This window comes from Periplaneta americana, chromosome 7 (genome assembly GCF_040183065.1).
Source record: "Periplaneta americana isolate PAMFEO1 chromosome 7, P.americana_PAMFEO1_priV1, whole genome shotgun sequence".
Classification (NCBI taxonomy): Eukaryota; Metazoa; Arthropoda; class Insecta; order Blattodea; family Blattidae; genus Periplaneta; species Periplaneta americana.
The window spans coordinates 105,612,546-105,637,498 of record NC_091123.1 but is presented as its reverse complement, the minus strand read 5'-3'; the positions used below and the strand labels follow the sequence as shown (position 1 = coordinate 105,637,498).

Below are 24,953 nucleotides of genomic sequence, written 5' to 3'. Positions count from 1 at the left end.
TGGGACATCACTACTAACTTTCCAACAGCAATGCAATCCGCAACTCCTAGTCCAGTACGGGAAACCTAGAAATTCTCCTCGTTCATCACTTCAAATTCATGATAATATTCGTTTCGACAGGACTGATTACTGGATAATCCGTAATGAACATGCTAATGCACGATGCAAGCAGTGTGGAGTCGTACAACACTTTTGCAGAGAGATGGCGTAAACATATACCCAACAGTGACGGCTCTTGTGTCACCAGCAAGGTCAGTATTATACCTTGCTCAGTCAGTGCAGAGTTTCCAAACGAAGTGGAAACGTGAAAGCTAGTTACAGGTATTATGCCTCGTCGGCGTGGAGGGCGCAATATCAGCACGTGAGTGAGTTCGAATGGGGCAGAATGATTGGGAAGCAGGTTTGTCATACCGAGACATTTCGGTTCGTACAGGGCATGCTGCTACGACAGTGATGCGTGTATGGAACCAGTGGATAGAAGAGGGTCGTACGCAGAGACGAGCGGGTACTGGAGGACCACGTAATGTGACCATAATACGGGATGACCGCCATCTTGTCCGCATGGCCGTGACGGACCGTACAGCTTCATCCATAATGTTGAATCGACGTTGGAGTACTGCAATGGGTGTGGACCTGTCTGCGTCAACGGTTCGTCGCAGTCTTTTGAGGGCTGGACTAGTGGCTCGCATGCCGTTATGTCGGCTTCCATTGTCCAGAAACCACCAACGCCTCAGACTGCAATGGGCACGTGAACGTCGTTAATGGCATGCTGAGTGGTGAAATGTAAAATGTAGTATTTTCGGATGAGTCCTGCTTCAACTTGTCCTACAATGATGGTCGCATACATGTTAAACGCTACCGTGGTGGACGTAATCTGAGAGCCTGCATTGTTGAGCGGCATAGTGGACAAACGCCTAATGTGATGGTTTAGGGCGCCATTGGATACAGTATGCGATCTCGCCTCCTACGTATTCAGGGCAATCTGAACAGCAACCATTACATTAGGGAGGTTTTAAAGCCCGAGGTACTATCCCTCCTTCAGGCAACTCCGCATGCCATAGTTCAGGAGGACAATGCCCGGCCACATGTGGCGATGATTGTGCAAGCCTTGTTCGAAGAACGACGGGTATCACTGCTTCCTTGGCCTGCACGTTCGCCAGACATGTCTGGGATATGGGTGGTCGGCAACTTGTTCGTCATGGTCCTCCAGCACTCATTCTTGATGCTTTGCGGACTCGCATACTAAATGCGTGGAGGGAGATTCCCCAGGAAATATCCAGGCACGCTTTGATTCTATGCTACGACGCTTAGAGGCTCTGATTGCAGCACGTGGAGGCTTCACCACATACTAAAATCTCACAGTCACAGATCAGGTACAGTTCTGTAATTCTAATAATTTGTGTATTGTCATGTACCTAATCTGTGGTGTCAATTTCATTTCAGTTACATGTATTCTTCCACAAACATTAGTGTAGCTAGATAAATCAATTTACGATGGCTGGGACATATGGAACGTATGCCAGAAAACCAATTACCTACCTAAAAAGACATAATATAGATACTCAGGTGAAGCAAGAAGGAGACCTAATCTCAGATGGATGCAAGATGATTGTAGAGGACAACTTTCATTCACGAGTTCAAGTAATTGTATTAGTATATTGGCAGTTGTTTAAGATTGTGGAAGTGCTTGATATGTAGTAAGAGTATATACGGATTTTTGTTAGTATTATGCAGTTATAGTGATAATAAGACATGCATTTTTCCTTCGGTAACCAAATCTTATATCCTGTTTCCCAACACGAAAAATAACTACATGACTATTTGGAATCTGGGCCATGGTGGTACGAAATTTTGTACTTACTTAAAATGGGATGAGAAGTAAATTTTTGTGTTTTTTTTCTTTTTTACTTGATTATTTAAGGACGCTGCTTAATTACTATGTGAGTTAGTGTCGGTTGAATCGGTGATAGCGAAATGAGGTCGAGAATTTGCTACGAAATTACCTAAGGCTCTACATCCTTATTAAAATTTGAGGAAAACCTCGGAAAAATCGTATCAGGTAATCAGTCGAAGCGGGAATCGAACCCACGTTCGAGCACAGCTCATCCGGATCAGTGGGGAACGCGCCTGCTATCTGAGCTACGCTGATGGTATAGTTTAGCGATGTCAGACAGATACTAAACGGAGCGGAGAGCTCCACTATTACTCGTTGCGTGCTCCGGTGTTTCCACAGGCATAAGCAAGTTCACGCTCCGACTTGCCCTCTCTAGCTCCAGAACCGGTTTTGGAGCTTACAACTCTGACACTGCTTGCTTTAGAATAACTTTAGAAACCATTGCGTTTATTCTGGCTCTCTGTTTATAAAACTCATTGCGAGTCATCGTTAAAAAAACTGTTACAAAATTAAGATTGTCCATACAAAATTGTATACATTTTTTTTAAACTTTTGTGCAAAATATCTCACCTATAAGTTCGACTGCGAAGGTGCGGGCTTTTCTGGCGAGTTCTAGGTACATCTCCCGGAACACGTGGTCCTTGGCTGCGCACGCCTTTAGTTCATTGTTCAGTACGAAGGCCGAGAGAATTGGATCCACTGACGACTGACATATATAGGCCGGATTGATGAGAGCTTGGTACACATTCAGTAGCTGTTTTGCCGTCCTCTCACCTTTAAGAAGAATCGTCTTCTCCCTGAACAAGTGAATCGATATTACTTAAACCTATGAGTGATAGATATACATGTATATTCATATATATATATATATATATATATATATATAGTGATTATAAGTAGCCATACTGTAGATATATATATATTAAATTAAGAAAAATTCGTTCCGGCACCGAGAATCGAATCCGGGACCTCTCAACTCTGCGCACTCTTTCCAACTGAGCTATGCTGGGACACGATCCAGATGCCGGTCGAACTCTTCTCATTCATATCATCATCTATGAATGATAGAGATTATAGAGTTATAGTATACAGAGCCTTCAAATAGACGTTTATCCGTGAGTGTGCGGCCGCGCGTGGCGGATGGAAGCACGCTGTTTGCCGGCAGAGTCGGAAATCATAGCCCCTTAAATCAAGGCCTTGGATTGCTTATGAAATTACAATTACAATAATTGGCTATCTTTGTCATATAGGATGTTGGAAATGATGTCCTTGTGCCGCCACGCTTCTCTCATATCTTTTAAGAAAATTTTCATTAACACGTATTAATTCTTCTTCTCAAATTGCTGCAATTTCCTTTCTTATATATTTTTTTCATTTCTTCCAACATATGCGGGTTATTCCGATACGCTTTAATTCCTTCATTTTCAAAGTTCTCTCATTAAATAGTCATCACATATGGTGAAGACTTGGGTCACCCTTGCCATATTCCCTGATTGATGACCTATCTTCAACAATTTCCGTAATTAATGCAAACGAGAGATCAGCTGTATGCGCTGCAGCTTATGTGCATTCAATGTCAGGTAATTCTTCTAGGCCCTACAATCCTGTAAGCATTCATTGCGCACCATACACCAATTTTTCGGTCATGCAAAGCCATTTCGTGTACAAGATCGAGTTTTTCTGCACTCCAGTATCTGTTATGTATCGCTACATGACCATGTAAATAAAACCAAGCTTCATTCCTGAAAAAAATTAAAAGTGAACGAACAGATCCATTATTAACATTATCAAGCACCCAATTGGTGAAATTTACCCACATCATCACGTGGCTGCAATTCCTGAACAAATAAAGTTGTACGTGGCTATTTCTTATTAGATATTAATTTCTAGATCTTACAGTGGATATTCTTGTAATACTATATGCGATTTCATTTTGGGGGGGGGGGAGAACTTAAAAAAATAAAGTGATCGCAATAACCTGCATACGTTGGAAGAACTGAAAAACAATATAAGACGGGAAATAGCAGCAATTTCAGAAGAACTAATGTGTGCTAATGCAAATTATCTTAAAAGATGTAAGATATACAACGGCATGAAAAAAGTAGATTGTTTTTGTAATTTACATGAGCAATCTAAGCGCTTGACTTAAGGAGCCATAAAATAAATACGACTCTGCCGGCAAACAGGATGCTTTGAGCCTCGCTGCGGATGAACGTCTATTTGAAAGAGCTACATACACAATATATATGGTAATATAAGAAAAAATTACTAAAATGAATTGCAGATATGCAACTACAATTGAATGTGTAATTTAGAAAAGGACATATCTCTGAAAAGTAAAAATGTTCAGAAATTAAAAAAGAAACTGATTTCATTTTAAACCGTTGTACCCAGACCAGAAAAATTTATATGAAAGAAAAAAATGTATTTAAGATATTATCATATGATTTATTTGTTAATTTTTTATTTTGGAGATGTAGCCTTTTCGAAATACATGGACAATGTTTTTATAAATAAACAATAATTTAAGAACAGTAATACAAGTTAAATGCGCGTATACAAAAAAAAAGTATTCATTGACAAATATTAGATCACTATGAGTATTTAAAGAAAAATAATGTACTACAATCAATCAGAAGTCCTATTCTGACATGTCATCGACAGCTGTAGATGGCCACTGCAATATTTCCTGGTAAAACTCTTTGAATTCTGAAGATATGTACCTTTCCACTTTTATAATATCTGTTATGTTTAGTTGGTTGGTCGGAACTTCGCCATTGTAAATTGTTAGGTAGTGGAGTGAAGCTCAACAACCTTTTACTTTTGAAAGTCTGAGCATTTCTGTAAAAAATATTATTATCTATGTCATATTTTGCGATCAGTTCACCTGGTTTTCTAGGGGTAAATACAAATTCATAAAACGAGGATAACTGAAATGCTACTTTTTGGTCCTTTGGTATTTGTTTTGCATAGTTTCTCAAAGAAAGCGGTTTTACTTTGAAGTTCAAGTGAGACCATTTTTTTAGTCGATTATGTCTTCTGTGTTTTCCGTGTTATGTCAAATTTACTCGTGGCACTTGAGCTTTTTAATGAGATTTATATATTGTTGATGACATAGAGGTGTGCCTTTTTCGCAATTATTATTGGACAGCATTTCTGACAGCAGCGTATACTGATGCAAGTTGGGCGCCCTTTTCGCACAAAACTATGTGTAGACATAATTAGAGTAGGCCTACATATCAGTGAAAAAAACCGATATGCCAAAAAATTCGACATGTGCCCTTTTCGAAATTGCATATTCAGTTAAAGTTAGATGCAATATATTTCATGTCAATAAATTTACAGTCTATGTGTTAGCTTTGGAGCCTTTTCGTGTGCAGTGAAGGGCAGAGGGAAATACAGAGAGAAGGATTCCTACAGTTTATGACGACAAGTATTATAGAGAAATGAAAACTTTCTGGGTACAGGAAGAGTATGTCAGATTAAACACAAGAGAAGTGAGAGTAGGATTAGCCTGGTGGAGATTAGGTATTTGGAGACTCAAAAATAGAAGAGGTAATGTGGGTAAGGATATTTGGTCCCTATGTGAGTGTTTGGAAAGACACAATTCATTTACTCTTAAAATGTGCAGTGGAATAGAAAATAAATTTTTGAAGGTAAACGAGAAGATAGATTTCATAAAACTATGTGGGCCGTTAAACATTAACAAGCTTAATAATTTAGGTAGATTTCTGTTCAGAGTTAAAATTAGATAGGAAAAGAAGATAAAGGAACTATGTGAAGACAGATTATAATGTGAAAGAATCCTTCACTCTACAAAAGCTATTAGTTAAGGAGTAACCAAATTACTAATTTGTTAAATAGTTGAGTAAACAAGTGAAACGATGAATTAGAATAATAATAGTAAAACATTAAGAAATGGTAAAGTGAGTTTGTTATTATTATTATTATTATTATTATTATTATTATTATTATTATTATTATTATCATTATTATTATTATTATTACTGCATTCGTGTTGTGTTGTGTAGTACAGTATAGTAAATATGCATTTTAAATAGTACTAAACTGTTATTAGCAGAGTTGTTAAATTAAAGAGTACTAGTTCATAGGCTAGTAGTACTTGTGAAACTATATCTTATATTTATATTCGATATGGGAATGACGGATTTGAACTGGAATGCATCAAATCTGCCATGTTCAGACAAGATAAATAAATTAATGAATGAGTGAATGAATGAATGAATGAATGAATGAATGAATGAATGAATGAATGAATGAATGAATGAATGAATGAATGAATGAATGAATAGATAAACAGATAAATAGGTAAACAGTTAAATAAATAAATAAATAAATATTTTTTTCTATTTTACTTTTTTTCGTTTAGTGCATGATTTTGTTTTGTTTTTTTTTCCCCTCCAATGCCACCACGTTGTCATTTGACATTTCTGGTCTCTCCTAGCAATGTCTTATTTTTAACCCACTTCTGAGGTTGGGGCGCCTGGAAGGCGGAGTCACACTGTCCCGATGATATTATGATAGGATGATTATGAAGTGCCAGGAGAGGTCTTAAACCTAAGCCTAACCTAATTTACAGACCATGGACGAACACAGGAGCATTCCCCTTTAAGGAAAAATTCCTGTGTTCTAACCGGGAATTGATCCCAGGACCTTATGAACTGTAGTCAGAACATATGATCAGTAGTTCATGGGACTGGGCATGAATTTTGTTCTTATTTAATTTATTTCTTTCCAGTTTGCTTTATATGCAAGTTCTTGAGTGATTTTAATTATTTTCGTTCTCCACCCCTTCACCCCCAAATCATTTTTCCATTCGAAACTATAACACCCATTATTCAAGATTGAACAGAGGAGCAATGCATGTTATCGCAGTACCCGTGCACGCACTTGCAGTCTGTGCAGGAGCACTGTGGGTGGTGCGGTTTTTCAATGGTGTGCCCGCGTTCCAGTAGCATGCCGATCATCTCATAATGTCCGCTCTTTGCGGCGAGGATCAGCGGCGTGGTGCCCATCATAAAACAAACGCTGTCTGTGCAGCCCATAAATTCCAGTTTGGGATCGGTGGCTGCCAACTTATCTAAGATCATGCTCAGTATGCTGATCTGGTTCTCCTCGACCGCACAAAGCACGCAGTCTCCAATCAGGATGTTCGGCGTTTCCAGTAAGAACTCCACCATCTTCGCATCATGATTCTTGATCGCAATGTGTAGGGCTGAGACACCCTGTAGCATAAACATTTTCTCTTTCATTACACCTAATACAGCATATTGTTACTTCTAAATCTAAAGAATTTTCTTTCCACTTCCTGAAATTCACCCTAGCGCACAAGCTCACTACATGTAAGAGAGCCCTCTTGCTCAAATTCTTTTCACTTATGCAATCCTCTCTCATTCATTCAGTCATGTTTTCCATCAATTACTCAATCACTTTTTTTCATGGTTATTAAAGACGTTGTATCAACCACTAGGTTATTTAGCGTTGATGAGATTAGTGAAAGTGAGATGGTATTTGGCGAGACGAGGCCGAGGATTGGACATAGATTCGCCTTACGGTTGGGAAGAACCTCGGCAAAAACCCAACCAGGTAATTAGGCCAAGCGGGGATCAAACCCGCGCCCGAGCGCAACTCAGATCGGGAGGCAAGCGCCTTAGCCGACTAACCTACGCCGGTGACCTCAGTCACTTTTCTATGGTCATTAATTTATTCCATGAATTTCGCCACTCACTCTTCACTCACTCCTTAACATCAATCAATCAATCAATCAATCAATCAATTAATCAATTAATCAACCAATCAATCAGTCAATCAATCTTCTTAATGTATCCAGCTGATTGCTGACAACATAAAGTCCAGTATAGTCCACTGTAGTCTATTCAGTTGTTTTTCACGAGAAATGAGGGGTATTTTGATCGGTGTATCACTCATTCTATGATTCAAACTCGTTTTCACTGACGTGAGACATTCCCTCATAATATATTTGATTGATTCAGTTACTTACAGCTGGGAAGGTAAGACCTAAGACAATTAATATTGGTATATGCTATAGTTTATCAGACAAGAGATTGTAAATAAAATATAGCGTATGCGCTTAATAAATAAAGCAATAAATTATGTACAAAAAAACTTTACATTAACTTCAGAAAAAAAAAAATATATATATGATTTCATGTGTTAATTAAGTAGGTGGAGTCAAAAAGTGTGTGTGTTCTGAAATTGAGTTGTGCGCTCGGGATTTGATGCGGGTGTGTTTTTGTGATGTGTTCTTTGTAACTTGTTTGAAATGATTTGCCTGTCTGTTTTATGTAGAAGTTGTTGCAGTTATTGCATTTGAGTTTGTATACACCTGTGTTGTTGTATTTGTTTGTTTGTGTTATTTGTGTGTTGAGATGCTTTTGTAGAGTGTTTTGTGTTCTGTATGCGATATTGTAATTTAATTTCTTGAATGAGGTTACAATCTTGTGTGTGTTTTGTTTTAGTATGTTAGTGTGATGTATTTTTTGTGTTTCTGTGTTTGTGTTATGTTCCTATGCTTTTTGTAATTCTGTTTTGTCTTTCTGATTATGTTGGGGATGTATCCGTTTTCTTGTGCTATGTATTTTATTGTGTTTAGCTCTTCTTTGTAGTCTTGTTGGCTCATTAATATGTTGAGTAGTCTGTGTACCATTGCTCGGAATGCAGCTTGTTTATGTTGTGTTATGTGATTGGATGTATTGTGTACGTGTGTTGTTGTTGTGGGTTTTCTGTAGATTTTGAATGTATGGTTGTTGTCAACATTTGTTATTGTGATATCTAGGAAAATGATGGATTTGTTGCTTTCAGTGTAGTGTAGTTTTGAGTATGTTTTGTTTATGTGTTAATGTAGATTTTGAATCTGTCTTTTGTTTTCTTTGTATAGTATTAGTATGTCGTCTACGTATCTGTGACAATATATGATGTTGTCTGCATATTTGTTGTTGTCTTTGTTTAGCATATATGTCTGTTCTATGTTGTGTAAGAATATTTCTGCTAGTATGCTGGAAATGGGTGATCCCATGGGTAAGCCATCGGTTTGAGTGTAATATTTGTTGTCAGTAACAACATACATACACAACACATCCAACCATCCAACACAACACAAACAAGCTGCATTCCGAACAATGATACACAGACTACTCAACATACCAATGAACCAACAAGACTACAAAGAAGAGCTAAACACAATCAAATATATAGCACAAGAAAACCGATACAATCCCAACATAATAGACAACATAGTAAGAGAGACAAAACAGAATTACAGGAAACATAGAAATACAATACAAACACAAGAACACAAAAAATATATCACACTAACATACGAAAACAAAAACACACACAAGATTGGAACCTCATTCAAGAAATTAAATTATTGTACAACATCGCATACAGAACACAAAACACTCTACAAAAGCATCTCAACACACAAAGAAACAAATAAAACCATACAGGTGTATATACAAACTCAAATGCAATAACTGCAACAACTTCTACATAGAACAGACAGGCAGATCATTTCAAACCAGTTACAAAGAATACATTACAGTTATAACCAAATCACAAAACAGCTCCACATACGCAGAACAGTCACAAATGCCAACCACAACTACAACAACATAAACACAGACATGGAAATTCTACCGACCGAAAAACCAGAAACTAAACACACTGGAACAATACGAAATATATAGACACACAAAAACACACCCGCATCAAATCCTCAGCACGCAACTCAATTTGAGAACACACACGCTTTTTGATTCCACATTACATACACAAACACACCCACATAGGAATTGCAATCAGTAGGCGCGAAAACCAGTTCTGAAGATAGCCCACAGGCTGAAACTAGTCAACAAGGTAACCTAGTTAATTAACACGTGAAAGCATATATATATATATATATATATATATATATATATATATAGAGTGTTTCAGAAATACTTTCACAAACCTTGGGGGCATGTTTCTCACACCAAAACAAGAAACAAGTTCATATAAACATACGTCCGAAAATCCTTAGTCTTTTAGTTATTAATGAAAGAACATAATGAAACATATGTTAGATACTGTCAGCTTGGTAGCAAGTGTTTTATATATATATACTTTATATTCCGAAGTGTTATAATATTAAAAGTTGTGTAATCAAGATGTATTTGCATTAACGTGTGCATCTTGTTCTTCTGAACATAGAGCTGTTAGTTTTTACATCGCCATATTTTCACTTCTGGTAGTCTGGAAGAGAAGGACTCATCAGCGAATAGGAATTAAAAGAATGAACACTGAGCGAATTTTTCAGTTCTGTTTTTCTGTGCGCATGTGCTTCTCGGCGTTTAATTCCATTTTCAAGCGCTAGAGGTTAGTATAATCGAGCACACGCTAGAGTTTCTCGATAGTAATTGAATATGAGTTGAGAGGAAGGAATGATGAAAGGGAGAAGAGCTCGGGACAAAAGGAGATATCATATGATAGGCGACATTAAGATATATGGATCATATAAGGAGACAAAGAGGAAGACAGAAAATAGGAAAGACTGGAGAATGCTAGGTTTGCAGTTTGCAGTGAAAGACCTGCCCTTTGGCAGAACACTATGAATGAATGAGTGAGTTGAGGCCAACCTCGTCGCATAATCCAGTAACGACTCTGCTTCCAATAAATTCAAGTTAACAGCTTTTCCTAATTTCTCAGTGATAAACTAGCTGTAATAATATTTTTTTATGTTTTATATAATAGTCTACGTTATAAAATTATGTATAAAATTCGTTTAATATTTGTATATAATATATAGGCGTACGGTTTTACTTCTCATTGGAGTTTTGTTTTCTATTTTCAGTCTTATCAAATCATTACATATTTTAATTGTTGATGGGGGTCAACGTCTCAATTCTCATTGTAAAGGAACTCTAGAGTCTAGACATTACAGATAATACCGGATTTATTATTTTATCGGTCCAATTTATTTTGAGTACATAATGTACCTAGATGTAAGCCTATTATTTGTAAGTCTCATATTTTCGCTGTGTCGACTGCTAGCTGGTGTGATGTCAGCGCCAACTCTAGTGAAAAAGCAGAATCTCACTCTCATACTTGTTTGAAGGTCATTGAAATCAGCCTCTGCTACATCAAAAGTACCGACGCAAAGTGTCCATACTTATAATTCCGTATGCGCTGGCTTCATGGCCTTAACTATGCCAGTCTGCCAGAAAAAATTCATAATTAAATAAACAAGCACATGAATGAATAAAAGAAAAGGGTACACGGACGGACGGATAGACAGGCAGATAGGTGAGTGGTGGATAGGGAGGTAGATTAAAAAAAATTATCCATACTTCTCGGGGTTTGCTGCAGGGGCGTTATCTCTTATGCTAGTCGCTAGCTCATCCAGGTGCTCAGTGATGTGCTTTTGGTAGCACTCCTTCGTCAGGGGATTCCAGAAATATCTCCAATGTTGGAATATTAGTCACGCTACCACATTCATCCCGTCTCTTATTTATTCACTTATTCATTAAATCACGCTCACTTATTCACTTCCTCCCTCACATATCTATTCCAACATATTCATTCACCCATAAGCCTTCTCTTTAAACTACCGCTTTATCCGCATTCATTGACACTCAACAGCTCATTGACCCATTCACTCATAAACTGCTCTTTTAACTATTACTTCACTAATATACTCAACTGCTCATCAATTCGTACTTATTGTTATTATTATTATTATTATTATTATTATTACCTACACTTTCTGAAGTCGAATTTGCGATAGAAAAGCTGAAAAAGTACAGGTCTCCAGGTATCGATCAATTACTCCAGCAGAATTAATACAAGAGAATGGAAGGGCATTATCTAGCGAAATATATAAGCTTGTACTCGTACTTGCTATTTGGGAAAAGGAAATTGTACCAGAACAATGGAAGGAGTCCATAATCGTACCTATCTTTAAGAAGGGAGATAAGGTTAAATGTAGTAACTTTCGAGGAATATCACTTGTGTTGACGTCGTATAAAATTTTGAACAATTTTCTTTCGAGAAAATTAACTCCACAGGTAGGCCTAGTTGAAATTACTGAGGATCATCAGTGTGGTTTTAGGCGTAACAGATCGACTGTTGAGTCGACCTGGTTGGCGAGTTGGTATAGCGTTGGCCTTCTATGCCCAAGGTTGCAGGTTCGATCCTGGGCCAGGTCGATGGCATATAAGGGTGCTTAAATGTGACAGACTCATGTCAGTAGATTTACTGGCATGTAAAAGAACTGCGGGACAAAATTCCGGCACATCCGGCGACGCTAATATAACCTCTGCAGTTGCGAGCGTCGTTAAATAAAACATAACATTTAACATTCGACTGTTGATCAGATTTTGTGTATTCGACAGATAGCCTATTGCAGAAACAATGTGAGTATAAGGCAGGGTTTAAGCCACAGTCGCATTTGTCGCATTTTGCTACTCGGCTTCTAAAAATGCAACATTCTTTGAATGTAAATGTTCAGAAATACAACCACATTGTACTTCAGAAACGAAGATGGTAATGGAGAAAATTAAATCAGAGATATGTTTGAACTAATCTGAATTTAAATGAAATGCTAATGACATGGTCAATGTTCAAGAAGGTATTGAGCAATAGATGTTCAGGAATTGATTTCAAAGACTTGGTGCAATTCATATTGGTCTAAGTTAAGTGAACAATTCTAATTGATTTATATAATTCCATCGCATACTGTAAATTGTGAGCGAGAATTTAGTTGCATGAATCTAGTTAAAACTGGCATTAAAAACAGCCTTTCAATAAAACGAATTAGTACTTTGCAAACAATAAATCTTGAAGGGCCTACTAGTAAAGAATATCAATGTTTAAAGTGCACATAAAATAAGGTATTTTAATTTGAATTGATTCTAAACATACCTACGTCTAATAATTTACTTACATAAGTAGGCTAATATAGAGTGTGATAAGATGGATTGAAAGTAATAAAACTTCAAGAAACAAATTACATACTGTAACTTTTTGTTTCTGAATACTTTATTAATTTTATCTTTCTGCAATATTACAATTATTTATAATATTGCACAAGCATTTCGCAATTTGCAGAAATATAATTTTCCATTTGTGCATTTTTGCGACAATTTATTATTTTCTAGTTTCAACCCTGGTATAAGGGTACAGTTTTTCTTCATGGATTTCAAAAGACATATGACTCGGTTAAGAGAGAAGTTTTATATAATATTCTTATTGAATTTGGTATTCCCAGGAAACAAGTTCGATTAATTAAAATGTGTCTCAGTGAAACGTACAGCAGAGTCCGTATAGGACAGTTTCTGTCTGATGCTTTTCCAATTCACTGCAGACTAAAACAAGTAGACGCAATAACACCTTTACTTTTTAACTATGCTCTAGAATTGCCAGAGAGAGTTTGGAATTAAACCGGTTACATCAGCTACTTGTTTATGCGGATGATGTGAAATTGTTAGGAGAAAATCCATAAAGTATTAGGGAAAACACGGTAATTTTACTGAAAGCAAAATAAAGAGATATGTTTGCAAGTAAATCCCAGAAAGACAACGTATACGATTATGTCTCGTGGACAGAATATTGTACGAAATGGAAATATAAAAATTCGAAATTAATCCTTCGAAGAGGTGGAAAAATTCAATTATCTTGGAGCAACAGTAACAAATATAAATGATACTCGAGAGGAAATTAAATGCAAAATAAACGTGGAAAATGCGTGTTATTATTCGGTTGAGAAGCTTTTGTCATCCAGTGTGCTGTCAAAAAATCTGAAAGTTAGGATTTATAAAACAGTTATATTAGTGGTTGTTCTGTATGATTGTGAAACTTGGACTCTCACCTTGAGAGAGGAACAGAGGTTAAGGGTGTTTGAGAATAAGGTGCTTTGGAAAATATTTACAGCTAAGAGGGATGAAATTACAGGAGAATGGAGAAAGTTACATTACGCAGAACTGCACGCATTGTACTCTTCACCTGACATAATCATAAACATTAAATCTAGACCTTTAAGATGGGCAGGGCATGTAACACGTATGGGCGAATCCAGAAATGCATATAGCGTGTTAGTTGAGAAGCCGGAGGGAAAAAGATCTTTGGAGAGGACGAGACGTAGATGGGAAGATAATATTAAAATGGATTTGAGGGAGGTGGGATATGATGGGAGAGAACTGGATTCATCTTGCTAGGGATGGGGACCGATGGCGGGCTTATGTAATGGCGGCAATGATCCTCCAGGTTCCTTAAAATCTATAAGAAGAAGTATTATTATTATTTTTACTTTTACATTACAGGGTATTTGTAAGTAATTATTATTATTACAATGACTTTTAAGAACCCCAGAGCTTCATTGTCGCCCTCACATAAGCCCGCGATCAGTCCCTATCCTGAGCAAGATTAATCCAGTATCTACCATCATATTCCACCTCTCTCAAATCTATTTTAATATTATCCTCCCATCTACCTCTCGGCCTCCCCAAAGGTTTTTTCACTCCGGCCTCCCAACTAACACTCTATATGCATGTCTGGTTTCGCCCATACGTGCTCAATTTCCTGCCCATCTTAAAAGTCTGGATTTAATGTTCATAATTATGTCAGGTGAAATCCACTATTTTAATTAATGTTTCACTCAATCATTCACTCGTACATACATTCATTCGTACTCGTGTATTGTTAATTGAGGCTATCAAATGCGAAACTCGCCTTATCCTGGGAAAGTGATTTGTCAGAAAACAGGAAAAACCGTTATGGATATGGACATTTTTGCATTTGATAGCAGTTTTCTGAGCTCTATAGAAGAGGAATTAGACAAGATTTGCAAAAAACCGACTATATCAGTAGATAGAGAGCTGCAAGAAGTACAACATATGCCATATGTAACTCATTTTTTTTTAAATTTCGGATAAGGCGAGTTTTGCACTTGTTAGCCTCACTTCACTAACATACGAGTATATTAATGTGTTCAACTCGTACTCAGAAACCCACTGTTACAATTATTACTGCTTCTCTCACAGACACATATTCAATGACTCATTCATTTGCACACTCACTCGCAGTCACTTATTCTAAAATTAATTTTCTCAACCATTGCTTTACTCATTCACTCATCGACACACACAGTCATTCATGTACTCAATCATTACCACATTATTTTTTTTTTCAAACCCATTCATTCTTAATCACTGCTCCATACACAGTGACTCATCGCACATTGATTGATTCATGCAGACATTTATTCACTAAGAAATTACCTCTCAATTACTGTTTATTCCACCGATCGATTGTGCTAAGGCTCGCTACGTATCTAGAATGTATGCAGACGATTACACATGCCCTTAGACTTATCTCTTCCTCATGTCTCCGACCGGTGATCGAAGAAATGCTTAAGAATTGAAGAATGTAAGCAACAAAGGTTATAGGAGCTATTTTTGTTCTTTTCAAATGGTTGTCAAAACAGATGCTGTATGTGAAGCCCCATGCCATAACCTACAAAAGTCATATGTTGAAATTCGAATTGGAAGTAGGCCCTAGTTAATGCATGCAATCACTGTTGTCACCAGTAGTAGGCGTCTGTATGATTTGGATGGAGGAAAATGTCTCCCCTGTAAAATTTTGTGTGCACTTACAATCTTTGTTATTTACATTCATTTATGATTTTGAAATGGAGAGAAGTTGATGAAGTGATGTTGATGCCTTTATTGAGGAAACAGGAGAACCCCGAGAAAAACTCCAGAGTCGCTGCAAGCGTGACTATGAAAAATCCCAGGCCTAGCCGGGAGTCGAACCTGTACAGTTTGATAACAGACTGATGATCTAGACTGCGCAACTACCGCAGAAGTATTATATAAGTGTATATTTAATATGTGTGATCTGTATTCTTTCTTTGTTTGACCGCAGTCTGGCATCAGCCAATAAGTGCATACCTTGAAGTCAGTGGAGTTCAGATCAGTGTCAGGGTTATTTCGCAGGAACTCCCTGACGGCGTCCACGTCACCCGTGTCTACGAGACCAAAGAACTTCTTTTCTATGTCCTTCAGGCTCGGCAGTTGTAAGCTGGATAGTCGTATAAGCTGAAAGGGAAAAGAACGTAATTTATAAAATTACTGTAAAAGATACTCAAATACTCAACTATGTCCAAAAAGTCTCAGTTTCAGAACCATTAAATTAAACAATTGATGTATTTTTTGCTATTCATCTTAAGGAAAGTATAGGCCTATACCGGTACTTTCTATGATATCGTACAATACATGAAAATCAGTGGCATACAAATCTTGTATCAAATTACAACGAATTTAATGCGTTGATGCCCCTTGAACTTATTTAAAGTTTTCTGCAAATATGTTTGTGTCTGATTCATGTGGTTTTGTTCTTCAAGTTCCCTCAAGGATTCCATACACACAGATACTTACCTAGAAGTAAGTCTATTGAAACCTAAATCACAGGCAAATTCCCTCACTTATGGACGAAAAGTATTACAACCTTCTGAGGTAAGTTTCCAGATTTCAACGGCTGCTTTAATTTTTCCGACTGTAGCGCTATCCTAATTAAGCGAGAGAAGAGGTAAACATAGAAAGAAACGATATTGCGAACATGTGGTCGAGATTTTGTCATTATTTCGTTCTAAGCAAGAGGAGTAGTATACTCCTCTTGGTTCTAAGCAGATCTCTGAGCAAAATGGCGGAAAGCTATGGAAGTACAGATTTGAGAAACTATTCTCACGTATTTCCATGAACGTAGAACCACGAAGGCATAGTATTTCTCGACTCATCACATTTTTCTACGGGGAATTATTGATTTCAACGACATCAAACAACTTCTATGTGAACTATAGTTTAGAAGGTAAGTATGGACGATCATCCAATCTAAACATACCTCTCAGATAAGTCCGTACAGATAAATCTCTGATAAGTCTTTGCGTGTATAAAGCCCCTATTTATTCTAAATAAAAATGTAAGATCCTCACTAGTTTTTGGTAATATAGGTCAGTTCTGACTCTGTACTTATTGAAGGGTCTGAACTTTGTGGATGCGCTATTGCGCTGGTGGTCCATCAAGGCGCCCGGGTCCGATCCCCGGCCATGTCGTGATGGAATTTGTGATGGACCAAACAGACGTTGCAAAGTTCTCTCGGGATACTCTCGTTTCTCTCTATCATTCCACCAATACTCTCCACCTTCCTCTCATTTCATCTAACATATTGATGGTGTTGAATAGCATCTTCGTAGACTGTGTCAAAATATTCAATTTTACAGGAGAGCAAAAAAACATTTTAATGTCTTGATAACGAACAAATATCTGACACAAGAGAGTATTTAAATATCTTCTTGTAAAGTTTGTATTCCGTGCCTGGACATAAGATGTGTTTACAGAAAATTCGGAAAGACTTTTTTATAGAGATAAAGTGAAATCTCATTTCGTTCATTTTTTTAACATGCGAGGTTGCTGTTCAACGCCATCGACATGAAGAGTGAAAAATATCTGGGTGAAGTCTAAAGGGGCCTTTACACCGAGGCAACTAGTTGCCTACAGCATGCGAGTGTTGGTTGCCACTCGTGTTGCCACGCAGCATGCTGTCGGCAGCAATCATTGCAGCATGCTACCGACTCATTTACGCCCATTGCGATTGGTTGCTTTAATTTTTGAGCGAGTTTATGCAGAGATGTCGGTGCAGACAGTTGCTGCTGCTGTTGCCTACCTACTTTTGAACAGGAGGAGGAAACTTGTTCAGAGAAAGATGTGGTGCAGGCAGATCTTCATAAATAGTGATATAAATCGCAATGACTTTTGAAATAATCTGCTTGCTGATGACGCTTACCTGTTCAGAAATTTTACCTGAATTAGTAAAGAGGACTTCAATTACCTTCTCATTTCAAAATCCAATACAAATTATTTATCGAGGTAGTAGGTCTATACCAGCTGAAAAAAACTACATTGCACATTTTTAATGTGTTCGGTATTTTGTGTATTCCGAAAACATTACTTTTGAATGTAGAGAACACAAAACGGGTCAGGAAGTTTTGAATGTGAAAGATAGGATGAAACAATTATCCCGGGGCGTGGCGAAATATAACTCGAGGAAACACTGGCATTTTAGACCTTCAGAGACTTCCTAGAAGACCGAAAGAAGCAGCAAAGGCTATCAGGGATGAGTTTAAAGCCTACTTCGTGTCGAGTGAAGGAAGTGTCTCATAGCAAGGCACTTATATTTAGACGTGTTTACCCTGTTAAAATTTGGTATAAAACTGAAGATTTGTGCTAAAAGTGAAAGTATTTATGGAAAATGTTCATTGCTATTATTGTGTACAATAAAGACATTTAAATAATTAAATCGGCTCTTTATTATTTTCCTGACAATGCATTTATTTCATAACAGGTATCCTATTATTTTAATTTTACGTAAAAATGCATTTGATCACTGATATAATTATTTTATGTACACTAAATACAAACACTTGCCTCGGAATCAATATCTCATCAGTTTAAAGTCACTTTCTTGGCGCGTCAATATCAAGAAGAAAACACAGTGAAGCGAAATGCACCCACTGATCACCCTGAGCTGACCAGCTTTTTTTCTTCCTGTAGCTGTGGAATGTTGTTCTCAAGTTTTTTACTTTGTCTTTGTCTTCCTTTCCTGCCACAATCGAACTTTAAAGCTTTTTTTTCCCCATAACTTCAACTTCTTTCTATTATCTTTGTAATTGGGATCTCGCAAGTCCCACAAAATGTGATTTTCATGGTATTCTACAATTAGAAGTCTTGTTTTTATTTTTCTCTATCGCTTGGTCCGAAAGATTGTGGGTTCGAGTCCCGCCTCGGGAATGGGTGTTGTGTATGTACTAGTTTAAGAAAAGCGGAATAACAGAAAAACAGAAAGAAGAGAAACGAAAAAAAAATTGTACCCCAACTTATCGTGCCGCATACGACTGGACTACTGAACCCAACAGCTGTGGATAAGCTTGCGAACTGAAGCAACCGGCGGATTGGCGCCGCAAGCCGTATGCGACTGTGCTGCCGCCTAGACAAAGTGAGCAACCTGCAGCATGCGATCGTGCCGGAGGATTAGCGCCGCAAGCCGTACTCAAAGTGAGCAACTTGCAGCATGCGATCATGTCGCATGCTGCGTGATTGCCTATAGTTGCTTCAGTGTAAAGCCGCCTTTAGGGATAGTACGGGTTTCCGATGCTAATATAAAGAACTTGGGCTCCGAGCCCTGGGACTCATCAGGTTATTCGTTTGAATATTGGATTTGGTTCTGGCAGGGTTGAGCAAGATGGCCCATCTATCAGCATCGGATTCACGAATGTCACCCATTCCATCTATCCGACTCTGACAATCATCGCATAGAGCGTACATTAAACCAAAGAAAGCTTAAGTACAACGGACCCGTTCCGGGTCCAGCCCTTGAAAAGCAAACCAAGGCAAGTTTATACAGTGAATTGAATACTTGTATTAATGCACGGAAATATGTCAATTCATGACCTGAGAGATATTTATTTATTTTTCGTCGTGTTTTATCTCCTTTCATACCGACTTAAAATTCACTGCTGTGTAAAAGGAACTATATTTTTTGACCAATACTGAACAGGCACACATTGTGGACCTCCCTAGTCATAAGTCTGAAAGGTAGCGTCTGAGCTATTGAGAAGACCACACGAAAGCTTCCATTTCTGGGCGGAGTGTCGATCTAATAATGAAGGTTCAAATATCGCTTTAACTACACGATTTATATATATATATATATATATATATATATATTATTTACGTCATATTACCATATTTTTGCAGTTTTTGAAATTAATTTCGGAACGATGCTAGCAACAAACCAAATAGCCTGAATTTAAGTAACTCAAATAGTTGTTATTTTGTGTATGAGTGCTCTGGTGTCCGATCATGCGCAGTGTCTTACATCTGAGACTTCGAATATTCCATCGTCTCATTCCTTTTTTGGGGAACTGTACGTAGGTCTACAGTGAACGCGGCAGTGCACAGAACAGCTGTACACATGGAAGTGGTAAAGATAAAGTCAACCACATGATAAACCAAATCGATCCAGAGAGGGGCGAGAGGTTACAAACAATCGGGATATAATGACTGTAGGGATTAGTGTCCTTCAATGTTCGAACATGATGGAGGCAACCAAGATATTAGAAAATCCATCTTATTTCATATGAAACACTAATAGCAATACTTTGGGAAGCGGTTAAAACATAAAGGGGTGAGAGTGGAGGACAGCGAATATTTTCATAACAAGGTCGAACAAATAATATAGGCTGTCATCTGCAGAGCGAACATCGGCGAATATCGAACTTCGCCATACTCGACAAACTTGAACCGAACATAGCGCCTGTAGTGCACGACACTAGTAGAGATGTCAGTCCTACGTGCCCGCCGCTTTTATCCTCAAGGAAATGCCCCTGATACTCACTTCTGTTAGAGGCTGGGTAGAGCCAGCCATAGTGCGGCCGGAAGGATTAGAACAATGGAAAAATCCATGACTCCATCGGGATTCGAGTCTACAAAATTCCAGCTTGCAGCGTTACACCTTAACCGCGACGCTACCGCGCACCCCACACATGCGAATGAGTGAAGGTAAATTGTATGCATTGTAAATGTTTTGCGTTGTCTGCTATTTAAAAATGCTTTTTTTTTCTCTACCACAGTAATATTTAACTCTCTCAGTTCATCTTCAAAAATGCTTTCTACGTTGTTCAATTTGTGAGCAGATGTGGAAGCTTTTCCATCAGATCTTTCAATGTTGTTACACATTTGTTCATGTAACATGCTGAATCAGAACTATATCAACAATCTTTTCTTGATCAATGTCGAAAGTCATAATTGTGTCCAGAATGGCATTTGCACAGTTTTACTGATTATACTGCGTTCCATAAAGTCTGACACGCGATGTAAACATTGCCGGCAGAGGAAGGGAGAAATATGATTTCTAATCAGCCAGTGGCAGAGGTCACATTCCAGGCTTACCTTGAAGTTGGGCGGAGGTACAACGCTTCAGACCGTCAGACTTCAGTGTATGACCTCTGCCATTGCTTGAATAGTAATTATCTTTCTTTCTTTCTCTGCCGGCAATGTTTACTTCTCCTGTCAGACATTATTCGACGCAGTATAGTATATGGAAGTCCCTTTTAACTATTGTCGATGGTACTGATTGCCTGAGCAATACGTTAAACGTACAGTTTCCGTTTTTCTCTATGGTTTTATCGCAAAACAGAAACACATTATCGTATTTCAGTTCTTGCTTAATTTCAGTCTTTCTATTTTCTCCTAGTAGTGGTAAATATTGTCGAATTCTACAGTATGGTCTTTCCAGTTTAAAATATGTAGGCCTACGTAATTGGACAATATCTAAAGGAGGATCTTATATTCGTCTGGACATACTACGTTTAGAAATGTTCCAGAATAAGCAATCGATCAATTGCGATATTATTATTATTATTATTATTATTATTATTATTATTATTATTATTATTATTATTATTATTTCATCATCATTATTATTATCCTTATTATTATTATTATTATTATTATTATTATTATTATTATTATTATTATTATTATTATTTAGCCCTGAGACTTTTTAATTAGTGAACATGCTTATACAAATCTTAACCAGCACTGGACATTCACCCTTAGAGAAAATTTTTGGTTACTCAGTAAGTTAGTGGCGGAAGATCGCTACTTTAACACAAAACATGATGAAATGAACTCCAAGCCCTAGTGAAAGACAAATGAAAGTCAAATTTCCTTCTGAAAAGCAAATCCACACCCGCTCGACTTGTAATTGGAAACCATACTATTTGAGGCACAGCCAAATACATTAGATCAGGGCTGGGCACATTACGTGATTCTGAGAAATGAGCGTTGTGTGCTTTAAAGATCGGGTCTCGCGAGCGCTCTGACGTATGCATACTGTACGTCATTCAGTGTCGGTGTAGTGGTGACTCTGCAGTACGATGACGTATTTTGAAGACGGAGCTTCCGCTCATACAATAAAGCGGCCCGCTACTCCCAATGCTTTTAATGTATCATGGGAGGAGGAGTTTTTTTGGTAGAGAGCAGTGGATTAGCAAAGTGTTTAATTTGGCATAAAACACTCCAACAGATTAAGAGGTTAAATATCCAACGACATTATTCTTTACAACATGCTACTGAGTATGACAAATATGTTGGTAATGAACGCCATAAATTAATACAACTTAAAGAAAATGTTTCTTAGGTACATTATATTAGAGTATCTATTTGATATTTATATTGCATTATAGGTTATTATACATTTAGTAATATATCATTTTAAATTATACAAGTATTATGATATATACTATACTATGATATATCATAATATTTGTATAATTTAAAATTATATATTACTAAATGGACTATAATAATTCATAATGCAATATAAATATCGAATAAATACTCTAATATAATGTGCCTGAGAAACATTTTCTTTAAGTTCTATTAATTTATGGTCATATCATATCATATCATATCATATCATATCATATCATATCATATCATATCATATCATATCATATCATATCATATCATATCATATCATATCATATCATATCATATCATATCATATCATATCATATCATATCATATCATATCATATCATATCATATCATATCATATCATATCATATCATATCATATCATATCATATATCATATCATATATTATATGTTAACAGAATGACAATAATGCACTTAGTGAATCGGCAATGAAAATTAGCTACAAAATTTGCCACGAAATTGCAAAGGAATTGAAAACATTCAACGAAGGTAACTTCAAGCGATGTTTAATTATATTGGTAGATGAACTCTGTCCACAGCAAGTAGGGGAAATGGAAGCCTTACGCCTGTCTCGTAGAACCGTGGTGAGGAGATTGCAGTATGTGCGTATGGGTTATGTAAATAAGCCTAATGATTTGTGTGTGTGCATAGAGCGAAGTTTATTTCATTAAATTAATAAGAGTGTTATAAATTCTGTAATGTACAATGGATTGATGTAATATCCTTATAAACTATTATGTACTGACAGACTGAATGACTAGAACAACCGTGACTCTTGTTATATTAATGCAGGGAAGGTAGCTGTAATGCGAGTCCGCCACTGAGTGAGCGTTCTGCTCTGGCTTGGAATTGAAGTGCCTTGAGGAGCGAGAGCAGCTCTGGCAGACTAAATGGAGCCGCTCTCATGCCCAGCCCTGCATTAGATTGGGGTGAAATAATTTTAATTAGTATTTCACAGACAGATTCATATTATTCACATACTGTACTATTACTTTATTATACAGATGAATATTTGAAAATTTCTTCCCGATAATTTGTGCATAATTTCTGGACATGTTACCATTCAGTTTTTAAATTAATTATAAGTAGCTACTTATTTAACATTACACATACAGTACTTTTATACGACTTAGTTATCACTATCAGTATTTGATTACCGTACCGTATCGGATTTTTCTCCCTTCCGTTCATTGTCCGGAACCTGCAGCGTGTGGAGCTGTGCGCCACGCTGCGTCTCATCTGGCTCGTTCCGCAAGGGAACGTACTGAGCAGATTCTGGACTTAAGCGTCTTCTTGCCTGTTTCATAATGTCGCTGCAACAGCACAAAAAAGCTTAAATCACTGTAAGAGACGACAGGCATCATACTGATATCACGTCTTATACCTAATTTCATTATGAAAAAGAATGCCTTAGGAAAACTGGTTGAAATACGAAAGACTCTCGACATACATACCTATACTTCGTTCCTTATTGTCTGACAGAAGAAGTAAACATTGTCGGCAGAGGAGGAAAAAAGCATAATTGCTATTCAACCAATGACAGAGGTATCATTCCACGTTTGTTTTGAAATAGGAAGGGGGTAGAATGCTTCAGACTGCCCAACTTCAAGTCAAGCGTGGAATGAGACCTCTGCCATTGGTTGAATACCAAATATACATCTCTCCTCCACTGTCGGCAATATTTAATTCACCTGTCAAGACATTATGGGCCGAAGTATAGGCCTACTAGAGTTGTCAGCTTTGGAGATGGAAAATAAGGAGCACCTTTAATCAAAATTATATTTTTCAGATCTAAAACATTTTATTGAGTTTTTAAGAAGAGAATGTATTGCGTATTAACTAATTATTATTTATTACAGCATAACTATAAATGTAATTATACTGTGAATGAATCAATGAATGAACGAACAAACGAATGAAAGTATAAACATTTAAAATATACTTGAAAGCTCGTCCTTGCAAGGGAAATTGAGGCTGAGAAGAAGTGTCTCTTATTTCGATTTTCGCCGTTCCATATGAAAGAACACCAAATACCTCCCTGAAAAATGGTTACACATTTACACAGAGGGATCATCTAAATACTATCTGACAGGAGCTGGAGTAACATGCTCTCTCTTCTCCTTATATCGCTCTGGAGGTCCCGATATCACTAACTATGAAGGAGAGACAACTGCAATATCTGTACCCCTTCAAGAACTTTTAAGACTCCCACCGAACAAATTCATGAAAGTAGTAATTTCCTCTAATTCCAAAACAGCAATACAAGCAATATGTTCAAATAACTCAAGAAATAATCACAAATAAAAGAAGCATGTAAGATGATAGCTCAACTTCAAAAATTTCACAAAACATTGTACTTTCAATGGATTCCAGCATATTGTGGAATTGCAGGGAATGAACTGGCCGACATGCTTGCAAGGAAAGGAACAACAATATTACAAACAAAAAAAAGTCAATTTTCTATTTTCATCAATAAAACGGGTAATACAATCAAAACTCTCGCAACAATACTCGCAAGAATTGCAAAAACATGCTGCAGAAGAGAAATGGAACCCTTCTCTCCACCAAGACGCAGTTCCTCAAGGATCAAGAAAAACAGCACTAGTAGCTTTTAGATTCCTTACAGGCCATGATTGTTTGGCGTGTCACCTCTACAAAATAGGAATTCTGACTTCACACCATCCTGCACTCAATGCAACACTCAAAG

At 37.2% G+C, this 24,953-nt stretch overlaps 1 protein-coding gene across 1 annotated transcript in view; it reads right to left on the bottom strand.

The window, feature by feature from the left end:
* The window catches only part of LOC138702780 (short transient receptor potential channel 5-like), a 190,225-nt gene extending 166,673 nt beyond the window's left edge, over positions 1–23,552 (bottom strand). The window contains exons 1-4 of the mRNA XM_069830080.1: positions 23,409–23,552; positions 15,862–16,008; positions 6,794–7,140; positions 2,465–2,691 (exon numbers count right to left, since the gene is read on the bottom strand). Of these exons, the coding sequence (XP_069686181.1) occupies positions 2,465–2,691; positions 6,794–7,140; positions 15,862–16,008; positions 23,409–23,552 (865 nt within the window). The remainder of the gene's footprint in view (positions 1–2,464; positions 2,692–6,793; positions 7,141–15,861; positions 16,009–23,408) is intronic.
* Positions 23,553–24,953: the final 1,401 nt, after the last annotated feature.